The sequence below is a fragment of the Cetorhinus maximus genome, chromosome 15, assembly GCF_964194155.1.
Source record: "Cetorhinus maximus chromosome 15, sCetMax3.hap1.1, whole genome shotgun sequence".
Classification (NCBI taxonomy): domain Eukaryota; kingdom Metazoa; phylum Chordata; class Chondrichthyes; order Lamniformes; family Cetorhinidae; genus Cetorhinus; species Cetorhinus maximus.
The window spans coordinates 3,137,671-3,151,324 of record NC_135893.1 but is presented as its reverse complement, the minus strand read 5'-3'; the positions used below and the strand labels follow the sequence as shown (position 1 = coordinate 3,151,324).

The following is a 13,654-nucleotide window of genomic DNA, read 5'->3' as shown; positions in this document are numbered from 1 at the left end:
CCCACCTCCACCACCCTCCCAGGCAGTGCATTCCAGACTGTCACCACCCTCTGGGTAAAAAAGTTTTTCCTCACATCCCCCCTAAACCTCCTGCCCCTCACCTTGAACTTATGTCCCCTCGTGACTGACCCTTCTACTAAGGGGAACAGCTGCTCCCTATCCACCCTGTCCATGCCCCTCATAATCTTGTACACCTCGATCAGGTTGCCCCTCAGCCTTCTCTGCTCCAACGAAAACAACCCAAGTCTCTCCAACCTCTCTTCATAACTTAAATGTTTCATCCCAGGTAACATCCTGGTGAATCTCCTCTGCACCCCCTCCAGTGCAATCACCTCCTTCCTATAACGTGGCGACCAGAACTGCACACAGTACTCCAGTTATTGCCTCACCAAGTTTCCATACAAATCCAACATGACCTCCCTACTTTTGTAATCTATGCCTCGAGTGATAAAGGCAAGTGTCCGATATGCTTTTTTCACCATCCCACTAACATGCCCCTCCGCCTTCAGAGATCTATGGACACACATGCCAAGGTCACTTTGTTCCTCAGAACTTCCTAGTGTCATGCCGTTTTAAGCTTTTTAAGCCAGTATGTAGAAGGTCCTACAAGAGAGGGGGCAGTCCTGGACTCAATTTTAGGGAATGAAGCTGGGCAAGAGCTGGAGGTATCAGTGGGGCAGCATTTTGCAGATAATGATCATTACTCTGTTAGATTCAAGTTATGGAAAAGGACAAGGATGGGCCAGAAATCAGAGTTCTAAATTGGGGGAAGGCCGATTTTAATAAGATCAGATATGATTTGGCCAGAGTGGACTGGGAGCAGCTGCTTTTAGGTAAATCTGTGTCAGAGCAATGGGACTCATTCAAGAAGGAAATAGGGAGAGTACAGGGCCAACATATTCCAGTAAAGACAAAGGGTGGGACCAACAAATCCAGGGAACCCTGGATGTCGAGGGATATACAGGATTGGATAAAGAGAAAAAGGGAGGCTTATGGCAGATACCGAGGGCTCAAAACAGCGGAAGCCATAGAGGAGTATAGAATGTGTAGAGGGGAACTTAAAAAGGAAATTAGGAGAGCAAAAAGAGAGCATGAAAAAACATTGGCAGGTAAAATAAAGAAAAATCCAAAGTTATTTTATGTACATTAAGAGTAAGAGGATAACTACGGAAAGAGTAGGGCCCATTAAGGACCGTAGTGGTAATTTGTATGTGGAGCTGGAAGATGTAGGTAGGGTTCAAATGAATACTTTGTGTCGGTATTCACAAGTGAGAGGGACGACGTGGGTATGGAAATCAGGCAGAAGGACTGTGATATAATTAAAGAAATTAGCATAGAAAGGGAGGAGGTTCTAAGTGGTCTGGCAGGTTTAAAAGTGGATAAATCTCCAAGCCCAGATGAAATGTATCCCAGGCTGTTGAGTGAGGCAAGGGAGGAGATAGCAGGGGCGCTGGCAATAATTTTCAATACCTCTCTGGCCACAGGAGAGGTGCCAGAGGACTGGAGGACAACCAATGTGGTACTGTTATTCAAGAAGGAAGGGATAAACCAGGGAACTACAGGCCAGTCTAGACTACCTCAGTGGTAAGGAAACTATTAGAAGCAATTCTGAGAGACAGAATTAATCTACACTTGGAGAGGCAGGGGTTAATCAAGGACAGTCAGCATGGTTTTGTTAAAGGGAGGTCATGTCTGACCAATTTGATTGAATTTTTCGAAGTGGTGACCAGGTGTGTAGTTGAGGGCAATGCATTTGACATAGTCTACTTGGATTTCAGCAAGGCTTTTGATAAGGTCCCGCATGGGAGACTGATAATGAAGGTTAGAGCCCATGGGAATCCAAGGCAATTTGGCAAATTGGATCCAGAATTGGCTGAGTGGCAGGAAGCAGAGGATGATGGTCAAGGGGTCTTTTTGTGACTGGATGCCTGTGTCCAGTGGGGTTCCACAGGGATCAGTGTTGGGTCCCTTGCTGTTTGTGATATATATAAACGTTTTGGACTTGAATGTAAGAGGGTTGATCAGTAAGTTCACGGATGAAAATTGGTGGGGTGGTAAATAGTGAGGAGGATAGCCTTAGATTACAGGAGGATATAGACAGGCTGGTCAGATTTGTTGATCAGTGGCAAATGGAATTTAATCCAGGTAAGTGTGAGATGATGCACTTGGGCAGGATAAACAAGACACGGAAATATACGACGGGTGGTAAGACTCTGGGAAGTACCGAGGATCAGAGGGACCTTGGTGTGCATGTCCAGTGGTCCCTTAAGGTAGCGGGACAGGTAGGTAAGGTGATTAAGAAGGCATATGGGATACTTACCTTAATCAGCCGAGGCATCGAATATTAGAGCAGGGAGGTTATGCTGGAACTGTATAAAACGCTGGTTAGGCCACAGCTAGAGTATTGCATGCAATTCTGGAATCCGCATTATAGGGAGGATGTGATTGCATTAGAGAGAGTGCAGAGGAGATTTACCGGGATGTTGCCTGGGCTGGAGAGTTTAGTTATGAGGAGAGATTGGATAGACTGGGTTATTTTCCCTGGAGCAGAGGAGATTGAGGGAGGACATGATTGAGGTGTATAAAATTATGAGGGGCATAGATAGGGTAGACAGGAAGGAACTTTTCCTCTTGGCAGAGGGATCAATAACCAGGGGGCATAGATTTAAGGTAAGGGGCAGGAGGTTTAGAGGGGCTGTGAGGAAGAATTTTTTCACCCAGAGGGTGGTGGGAATCTGGAACTCACTGCCTGAAAGGGTGGTAGAGGCAGAAACCCTCATAACATTTAAGAAGTATTTGGATATGCACTTGCAATGCCATGGCATACAAGGCTATGGGCCTAGTGCTGGAAAATGGGATTAGAATAGTTAGGTACTTGTTTGACCAGCGCAGATCCAATAGGCCGAAGGGCATTTTTCTGTGCTGTAGACCTCTATGGCTCTATGAGGAAATGCCTGATGGACTCAGAGTCCAGCTGAGGTTGTAATTAACTGGTTGTGGGACGGAGTAAAAGCCCACTTCTGAAAAGTGTTCTGGAGAATTAAAGCAGTAACTTGTTACAACACTAGACCACATCATCTTGGTTTTTGATAGATCTATAATTTAACTTATGTCAATAAATAAAACTCTTGTAACTTTGATTTGTGTATCCAGTTAGCTATCATAACAATATTTACTCGGCTCATTGCAATGTTTTTCTTCAATGACAATATGATTTGCATCTTCTTCTCCAGATCCTCTCTTATCTTTAGTTCTTCATCAGCTTGTTCTTGACGAGCTCTATTTTGAGACAAAATATCACATTTCAGTATGCTCAGAATTTCATTTCAGTTTATTTTTGTAACAACTTAGATTTATACAGCACTTATTATGTTTTGGAGTTTAATTTCCTCTCTGCACCATCGCCAGCAGCTGTGATAATGACAAAATATACCCACTATTAAACCAGCAATTTAATGATCATTGGATCCCGGGATCACCAACTTCCAGGTTACTAAGAAATTTTGGTGGATCCAACACAGCCTCTGCTATGATAACCTGCCCCACATTTTATATGAGCAAACAATACCACCTCAGTGAACTTGTTTTTACCTTTACCTCTGCCTCTGGTTGTCCTCGAATTCCCCTTCGACAGTACCCATTACAAAGTTCCACATTCCGTTCTTACCTGTGCCAACAGCTCTTATCAACTTTCTCCACTGTTGATGGTAGTCTCTGGCAGTTAACACTTAATAATTCACCTCAGTTATAGCTCAGTTCTATTCATATCCTGATCCCCTTCTATTGCTAGATCATTCCTTATCAATAATGCAAGTCCTCTACTTTGTAGGTCTTTTTTTTAAACAAAAGATTTATGCCCTGCAAGCTCTAAATTTTAGCTATAGTCAACATCTGCATCCTTATTATCAGAAGTCAGTCCAAACAGTGATAAGTTCCCTGATTTCTTAAAGGACAAATAGGAACATAGGAGCACGAGTAGGCTATTCAGGTCATCGAGCCTGTTCTGACATTCAATACAATCATGGCTGATCATCCAACTTCAATGCCTTTTTCCCACACTATCCCATATCCCTTTATATCATTGTTATTTAGAAATCTGTCAATCTCTACTTTAAACGTACTTAATGACTGAGCTTCCACAGCCCTCTGAGGTAGAGAATCCCAAATACTCAACTTTCTGAGTGACAGCAGCATGCAGTTATTGACCTTTCAAAGAACCAATGTTCGGTCTGGACACAAGGGTGACAAATAGTTTGGGTCTCAAAGAATGCAAATAGTTGAGACAATCAATTTGAAATACCTTGTTCTGCTGACATGGTGACATGGGGGAGGCGGGTGGCATTTTTTGTTTATTCATTCATGGGATGTGGGCTTCACTGGCTGGGCCAGCATTTATTGCCTATCCCTGGTTGCCTTTGAAGACATGGTGGTGAGCTGCCTTCTTGAACCGCTGCAGTCCATGTAGTGTAGGTACACCCACAGTGCTGTTAGGGAGGGAGTTCCAGGATTTTGACCCAGCGACAGTGAAGGAACAGTGATATATTTCCAATTCAGGAAGGTGAGTGACTTGGAGGGGAACTTCCAAATGGTGGTGTTCCCATGTACCTGCTGCCCTTGTCCTTCTAGATGGTAGTGGTCATGGATTTAGAAAGTGCTATCTAAGGAGCCTTGGTGAACTCTTGCAGTGCATCTTGTAGATGGTACACACTGCTGCCTCTGTGCGTCGGTGGTGGAGGGAGTGAATGTTTGTGGATGTGGTGTCAATCAAGTGGGCTGATTTGTCCTGGACGGTGTCAAGCTTCTTGAATGTTGTGGGAGCTACACTTATCCAGGCAAGTGGGGAGTGTTCCATTACACTCCTGACTTGTACCTCGTAGAAGGTGGACAGGCTTAGGGGAGTCAGGAGGTGAGTTACTCATCGCAGGATTCCTAGCCTCTGACCTGCTCTCGTAGCCACAGTATTTGTATGGTTAGTCCAGTTCAGTTTCTGGTCAATGATAACCCCCAGGATATTGATAGTGGGGGATTCAGTGATGGTCATTGGACGTCAAGGAGCGGTGGTTAGATTCTCTCTTGTTGGAGATGGTCATTGCCTGGCACATGTGTGGCACGAATGTTATTTGCCACTTGTCAGCCCAAGCCTGGATATTGTCCAGGTCTTGCTGCATTTGGATATGGACTGCTTCAGTATCTGAGGAGTTGTGAATGGTGCTGAACATTGTGCAATCATCAGCGACCATCCCAACTTCTGACCTTATGATGGAAGGTCATTGATGAAGCAGCTGAAGATGGTTGGGCCTAGGACACTACCCTGAGGAACTCCTGCAGCGATGTCCTGGAGCTGAGATAACTGACCTCCAAACAACCACAACCATCTTCCTTTGTGCTAGGTATGACTCCAACCAGTGGAGAATTTTCCCTCTGATTCCCATTGGCTCCAGTTTTGCTGGGGCTCCTTGATGCCACACCTGGTCAAATGCCACCTTGATGTCAAGGGCAGTCGCTCTCACCTCACCTCGGGAGTTCAGCTCCTTTGTTCATGTTTGAAGCAAGGCTGTAATGAGGTCAGGAGATCAGTGGCCCTGGCGGAGCCCAGACTGGGCGTCAGTGAGCAGGTTATTGTTAACCAGTGCTGATTGATTGCACTGTTGATGACTCCTTCCATTACTTACTGATGATTGAAAGTGGCCTGATGGGGCAGTAATTGGTCGGTTGGATTTGTCCTGCTTTTTATGTACAGGACATACTTGGGCAAGTTTCCACATAGCCTGGTAGATGCCAATTTTGTAGCTGTACTGGAACAGCTTGGATAGGGGCGCAGCAAGTTCAGGAGCACAAGCCTTCAGGACTATTGCCGGAATATAGTCAGGGCCTATAGTCTTTGCACTATCCAGTGCCTTCAGCAATTTCTTGATATCACGTGGAATGAATCGAATTGGCTGAAGACTGGCATCTGTGATGCTGGGGACCTCCGGAGGAGGCATAGTGGTATTGTCACTGGACTATTCCAGAGACCCAGGGTAATGCTCTGGGGACCTGGGCAGATGGTGAAATTTGAATTCAATAAAAATCTGGAATTTTAAAATCAAGGCATGGCTTAATCAGGAACCAATGTAAGTCATCGAGCACAGCAGTGATGAGTGAACAGGGTTTAGTACAAGAACAAGGGTAAGGATTAACTTGCATCTCTAGTAAATTAAGATTAAAATACTGCAGGATACCCGTACATCTATTATGACTGTAGGTTCAAATGGAGGATTTGGGGCATTAGCAGTACATGATAAGTTTGATGAAACAATAAAAATAACCTGTCTCTATTCTTATTTCTCTAATGTACTTTGTGTCTGACTGATGCTAGAAGTGGCGATGTATAAAAATAATTGGTAAGGAAAAATTATAGTAATTCCATCTCTAAAGTTCATAATTTTATTAATTGCTATCCTCATGTATGGTGAAAAGGAAAATGGCTTCGAATGGAATAATTTTTAAGTTTATAAGAAATCTATTTTTGATTATTCCACCCTCATGAATATACCATTCCCTCTTATAGTTTTACATGTATGCTTTACCTAGCCACAGATTCTTTCAGGTACTGTATTGATTTTTGATTGTATTTTTTAGCATCTTCAACTGCTTTTCTATGTTCCTGCTTTTGTTTTTCAACATCTTTCATTGGCTTCCTGTACATGAATAAAGGATAATGAATATCAGCATTTTATCTTCACAGTCATCACACAATCACAGAATTTTAATGGCACAGAAGGAGGCCATTCAGCCCATTGTGTCTGCGCCAGTTCTCCAAATGAGCATTATGACCTAGTGCCATTGCCCTGCCTTTTCCCCGTAACCCTGCACATTGTTTCTATTCAAATAATCATCCAATGCCCTCTTGAACGCCTCGATTGAAACTGCCTCCAATACATTTCCAGGCAGTACATTCTGGACCCGAACCACTCGTTGTGTGAAAAAGTTTTTTCTCACGTCACATTTGCTTTTTTTGCAAATCACTTTAAATCTGTTCCCTCTCATTCTTGATCCTTTTACGAGCAGGAACAGCTTCTCATCTTTCCACTCCATCAAGATTATTTATATTCCTGAAAATTACTTCAGAACAGTGCACAGTAACATTCAAGTAAATGAAGGCTTGAAACCAACATATTATTTAGGAGCATTTTTGAAAGTCATTTATCCCTTTCCTTTCCACAATGTATTGTGTTTGGTCTATTAGTGGTTTTTCCCTTATTTCATTTTTCTTCTGAATCAGCAGAAGGGCTGCTTATTGCATTATCAACTCAAAACAGCTGAAAATCGATTCACATTTTATTCACATAATAATCCACATCTTATTTCTACATATTGGAACTATTCCTTAAGGAACTCCATTAGTTATTTTAAATCATCTAAAGTTGCTGGGATAATTTTTACTTTTATCAACGGCACAAAAAACAACGATGATGAATTTGCAGTGAGTGTTGTGCCCCACCCAAATTACTTTAGAGGAGAATCAAGCATTATGTAAAACATACATGGACCATTTGCTATTCCCTCGATTTTCGCTTCACTCTAAAAGTTAAAATTACTCCCAATATTTATTAAATTGATTAATTAAAGCAAACTGCTAATATAATGCATTTTTTCAGTTTGGATGTCTCAGTATTTCATTTTAAACAAACATTTACTTTTGAAAAATGATTGTTAATTGAAGTGCTCATCCACTGGTTGACACTTTGTGTAAACAGACGTATTCTTCCTCCCTTCAGTAGAGGATCTTCATCTGATGTCACTTGGTTAATTCATCCGTTTACTGACAGAGGAAGGATTTTTATTTAAAGTGCTTCTTGCTGAGTTTAGCTGGAAGGGCAGCAAAACTATTTTGAAAATACAAATATTTCCTGATTTATCCGGATAACCGCAGGTTTTGTTCCTTCAAGCCACTCCTGTTTTCAGTACAGCACATCCACATTCATTAAACTCTAACTTCCTAGGCTCAATGAGGAAGCCTTCGACTAATTATTCTTAAGAGATATGAATCTGTTCAGCACAAAGGGAACAAGCCCTTTCCACCCCAATAGAATTCTCCTTTAAGCATTATATAATTTAATACCAACTTTAGACTGTTATTAGGTTTATATGATGGTCCCACTGATTACATTTACTGCATGAGAGAAGTGTGAACTGAACAGTCTTCCTGAGTTTAAAAAGAGGACTTCTCTTTTTCAGTTTTGGTGACAAGGAAGTATTATGTTAGTAATTTAACAGCCAGATTGGAATTTCCACACCACCAGAATACAACTGGAAAGGCTTATCTGTTATACATGGGTCATATCCACCAGGAACTAGGTATGTTCACATGAGACTATTGAATCTCATTTTAGTTAGCACCTTTGGAGCAGGCAGAGAATACTTTAAAGTCATCAATTTAAATTAAACCTTTGCCCCAGAGATAAATGGGCTGTGTGTTAACCCACTGTGTCATCTAGTCCATTCTGAATTATCCTCAATGGATCAGATAACGAATGAAACAGTGCAACACAATATAAGTATGTGGAAAGAAGCAAAAGCAGCTCAGCCTAGCAAGTTGTATTATTTTCTGTCTTTTTTCCAAACCCACTAAAACAAAATGACTCTAATTTGTCTTTGAATGCTTCAGTTAACTCAATAGGGCTGATTTTATGAATGTATATTCTCAGCAAAGACTCCTATCTACCAGAAGTGCATATTAGAACATCACAAACATGATTCCCATGATCTATTAAAATGAAAGAAAGACTTGCAATTATTCAGCATCTTTCAAAACCTCAGGATGTGTCAAAGTGCTTTACAGCCAATGAAGTGCATTTGAATTATAGTCATTGTCATAATGTGGGAAACGCAGAAGCCAATTTGTGCACAGCAAGCTCATACAATCTGCAATGTGATAATGAGGCAGACCATCTTTTTTATGGTGGTGATTGAGGAATAAATATTGGCCAGGAGACCAAGGATAAGTACCTTGCTCTTCTCTGAAACAGTGCCACAGGATCTTTTACATCCACTTAAGAGGACAGACAGGACCTCAGTTTAAGGTCTTTTCAGAAAGACAGCGGTTGGAATTTTCCAGCCCCCCCCCAATAGAAATCTCCATTCAATTCGGCAGGACCATAAGATCCCACTGGAGTGAGGGGCTGGTAAATTCCGGCCAGCATCTCCAATAGTTAAGCACTCCCTCATTACTGGATTTTTGAGCTCAAATTCAGAGGAAGTTTACTAGATTGATACCTGGAACGAGCGGGTTGTCTTATGAGGAAAGGTTGGACAGATGAGGCTTGTTTCCACTGGAGTTTAGAAGAGTGAGGAGTGACTTGATTGAAGTATATAAGATCCTGAATAGTCTTGACAAGGTGAACGTGGACAAGGTGGACGTGGAAAGGATGTTTCCTCTTGTGGTTGAGTCCGGAACTAGGGGGCACTGTTTTAAAATTAGGGGTCGCCCTTATAGGACAGAGATGAGGAGAATTTTTTTCTCTTATAGGATTGTGCGACTTTGGAATTCCCTGCCTCAGAAGGCAGTGGGGGTGGGGTCATTGAATATTTTTAAGGCAGAGGTAGATAGATTTTTGTTAGGCAAGGGAATCAAAGGTTTTCAGGGGTAGATGGGAATGTGGAACTCAAAACACGAACAGATCAGCCATGACCTTGTTGACTGCGGAGCAGGCTTGAGGGGCCAAATAGCCTACTTCTGCTCCTATTTCGTATGTTCATATGTTTGTATTACATAGATATTTTTGAAATTTTCTTGCACAGCTTTGGGGCAGGGGGAAATTTTGCACAGCGTTCCTCCTGAAGTTAAATCGCTTGGGCAGAAGCCATTATAAAGAACCTGATCTTAACCCTGCCCAGCCTGCAGGAACAGGTGGGTAGGTGGTTAACATGACAACTGGGCATCTCCCATTGCTCCCCTGGGCTGCACCAGAAAACGCTAGGCCTTGCCTGTTCTGGGATTCCCTTCCTCTTTCTAGATTGCAATCATTCCCAACCACTTGCCTTATGCAATAAGTTACAAAGGGACACAGGTAGTGAATGGGCAAAACTATGGCAGATGGAGTTCAATCTGAGGAAGTGTGAAGTCATCCTATTTGGATATGAGGTAGAAAAATGGAATATTTTCTTAATGGTGAGAGAGTATGAGCTGTGGAGAAACAAAATGTTTCAGGTGTCCATGTACTAAATCACTAAAAGCTGCTGTGCAGGTACAAAACTAAACAAAAAGCTTAAAGCAATGGTGGCATTTATCTCAAAGGGGTTGGAATTCAAAAGTAAGGAAGTGATGCTTTAGTTGTGAAGTACCTTGGTCAGACCCCACCTGCATTTTGGGCACCAAACCTCAGGAAAAATAAAATGGCTTCAGAAAGAGTGCAGCACAATTCACCAGAATTATACTAGGGCTTAAAGGGTAAATGATGAGGACAGGACAGGCTGCATAAAGCTGGCTTGCGTTACATCAAGTTTACAAGGTTAAGGGCTGATCTAATCAAGGGGCTGTAACTTCTGACTTCCAGGGCAATGTAATCGGGGGGTACCCCAAAGATGCGCAGGGAAAGCCCCCACCCTTCTCCCTGGAGGTTCCCAGGTAAGGATTGCATGGCTATTGCCTGGGAAGCGCAAACTTCCGATGGGCAATTGCCCTGCACTGGGAATCGGATTTAAATAGGATGGTTTAATTAATATTAATAGTTACTCAGAAAAAGTTAGAAGAATTAAAACCACTTCTAGCTTCTGGGTAACAATTGTACAGACCCACACCCACACCCCCCAGGGGCATCCCTCCTCCCACCTAGTACCCCTCCCCCACAGGACTCCCTCCAACCCCCCACGGGACTCCCCAAGCTGCCTGACTAACCTCCCCTATGGGACTCCCCTCCAACCCTCGACTACCACTCCCCCCAGGCCCAACTCACCGGCTGCGCGACCCTCCCCTCAACTGTCTGATTCACTCCCCCAACGGACTGCCCAATCCACCCAGTCTGTCCGATTCCCACCCTCCACAACTAGCCAGACCCCTCCCTCGACTGGCTGGACACCCCCCCACCCCCCCAACCCTGACTGCCTAGACACCCCCCCCAGTCCAAAATGCCCAGAACCCCCACCCCCGGCTGCTCAGACCCTGCCTCCTCAACTGTTTGGCCCCCCCCACCCACCCACTGCCCTGACCCGGCATTGCCTCCTTCTGTTGATTCTGCAGCACTTGATTGAAGGCCCACAGTTCTCGCCCGGCATAATTGGAAGGTCTGGCAAGTCAAGATTAGGAAGATTTCCAAGTAAGAAAGTAGAAGCGGAGTGGCAATCCGACTCCAATTGCCACTCTATGGAAGTTCAGGCCCAAGGCGTTTAAAACAGTAAAGGAATCGATATTGTAGGTACAGAGAAACTATTTATTGTGGTAGGGGAATCCAGAAAAAGAACATTAGCTTAAATTAGAACTCGGCAATTTAAGAGTGAAATTATGAAGCAATTTCCTATGCAAAGAGTAGTGGAAATCTGGAACTCTTCCCCCTAAAGGCTCTTGATGCTGAGTCAATTTAAATTTTCAAGGCCGAGATAATAAGAACGTAAAGCGATATGAAACAAAGGCGGAATATTTTTACATGGAGTTAAGCCTAATTCAACAATCTATTTTAATGATCAAACGTGTTCGAGGGTTAAGTGGCTTTCTACTGTTAGTATGTTCACAGCTAAACTCAGCCGAGTTTCAGGAACAGAATCTCATTGGTTATCTTGAAAAAATAAGCTATATTTTCCCTTTTCAGGTGCTGTATTTTCAGCATCTTGTTTTTATTTCAGATTCCATATTTGTTTATTCTTTAATGTCTATTAGAAATGCTTCTTGTTAACACTGAATAAGTGGAACATGTTCTATTCATTAATAAAAACAGAAAATTCTGGAAATACTCAACAAGTCAGGCAACATCTGTGGAGAGATGTTGCCTGACTTACTGAGTATTTCCAGCATTTTCTGTTTTTATTTCAAATTTTCAGCATCTGTAGCATTTTGATTTTGTGTGTTCTATTCACTACCACCTTAATAGAACAAAATATCTCAATAAGCAATACAAAAGTGTTGGTAAAATACTGAATAAATACATCCCGTGATTAATAGCTGACTGTAGTTCTTATTTACATTAAATGCTATTTTGCAGTTTAACCAATAATGAGCCGTTTAGCAAGTTTACATGAACTGTGAGAGCTCTAGCACTGAAATGCCTGACTGCAACAATACTGTTTGTAATCTGTTTAAACAATGAGTGGGACTAAAGTAAATTGCTGGGTTTAATTTTCATTTTTTGGTTTTATTTTACCTTTTTCCTGCTTGTAAAATAACTGCCTCTTCAGCTTCCAATCTTCGTTTTGCCTCTGCTAAGCGTTGCATCTCATATTTCTCTTCGTCCTTCTTATGTTCTTCAAGGAGTCGCATCAACTTTGCTTGTTCAAGTTCAACTTCAAATAGATCACATCTGAAATGGGGGAAGAAAAGATTGAAAGCTAGTTCCGAGCAAAACTTTATTAATGTTCAAAAAGGGAACATTTTTAAAAATGTATCTGTAGTAGGTACACACCACTGAAATAAATATAAATGCCAGTGTAAAAAGTTTATTATTCAACTTCTTTGCTGTCACCAGCCTTACTGTAAAAAAAAAAGCTGTAAATACTTAAGTGAGGCAAGTAAACAAACACAGAAATGTAAAACAATATGATGCTGTGAAATAAAATTCAAATTAATAAAACAATTAGATTATTTACTTTAGTGGTTAAAAGCTGAACTATAGCAAACCAAATACCATCACAACTAATAAAACCTTAAAGCATTGTTCTAAAACTATTCAGATTTCAGGTATAAATGACCTAAAGTGAAAATATAAAGTAGAAAGTGTGTATGGTAACACCTTTAAATTCTAGTTTTCAGTTTCAGGATTTACATGTTAATTTGTTCTAGTGCTTGACTACATTTTTTTAAGGCACCAGGTAAACATATAAACATAAAACATACAAAGTGCAAAGAAAAATGCAATCAACAAGGTGGGGGATAATCCTTCCACTCGCTGTTAGCACGAAGTGGCAAGAGATTCTGCCATGGTCAAAAATTTGTTGAAAAGCTCCACCATTTTACTGTGTATACGAAAGAATAAACTTTGACTTGGGTCATTAATATCATGAAGGTAATTGGATTTTCCAAGGTGAACACATGTGAGAAGAAATGGGAAATGCGCAAGCTCCACTTTAAACTTCAGCGGCCTTTCCACAGATCAAACTGACTGCCAGCTTAAATGTCTCCTTGTAAAGAAGAAGTCACCAAATTTGTGAATCTATTACAGCCCCCAAATCCCACATTGAGTAATGGAGTTGCTTCAAGTATTTGACTCCAAGACGACGGATAAATACAAAAATATTTAAATATGTCTCCAAACCCACCACTTATCATTATAAACAATACAATTCTGTCCAATAAATAGTAAGACTGGTAGATAAATAATAGATAGATCATAGACAGGCAGTACCATAAGAGCGATACTATAAAATGTGCCAATACAGCAAATTTATAGCAGAGAAGAATAGTTTCAACTGGCAAAAAGGTTGGTATCCGAAGACCACAGATTTCAGATCATTAGGTAGAAAGAAA

General features: G+C 41.7%; 1 protein-coding gene across 1 annotated transcript in view; it reads right to left on the bottom strand.

Moving 5' to 3' along the window:
• Positions 1 to 13,654, bottom strand: part of cfap74 (cilia and flagella associated protein 74) — a 240,871-nt gene that overhangs the window by 143,929 nt on the left and 83,288 nt on the right. The window contains exons 7-9 of the mRNA XM_078557686.1: positions 12,336 to 12,491; positions 6,570 to 6,680; positions 3,177 to 3,279 (exon numbers count right to left, since the gene is read on the bottom strand). Of these exons, the coding sequence (XP_078413812.1) occupies positions 3,177 to 3,279; positions 6,570 to 6,680; positions 12,336 to 12,491 (370 nt within the window). The remainder of the gene's footprint in view (positions 1 to 3,176; positions 3,280 to 6,569; positions 6,681 to 12,335; positions 12,492 to 13,654) is intronic.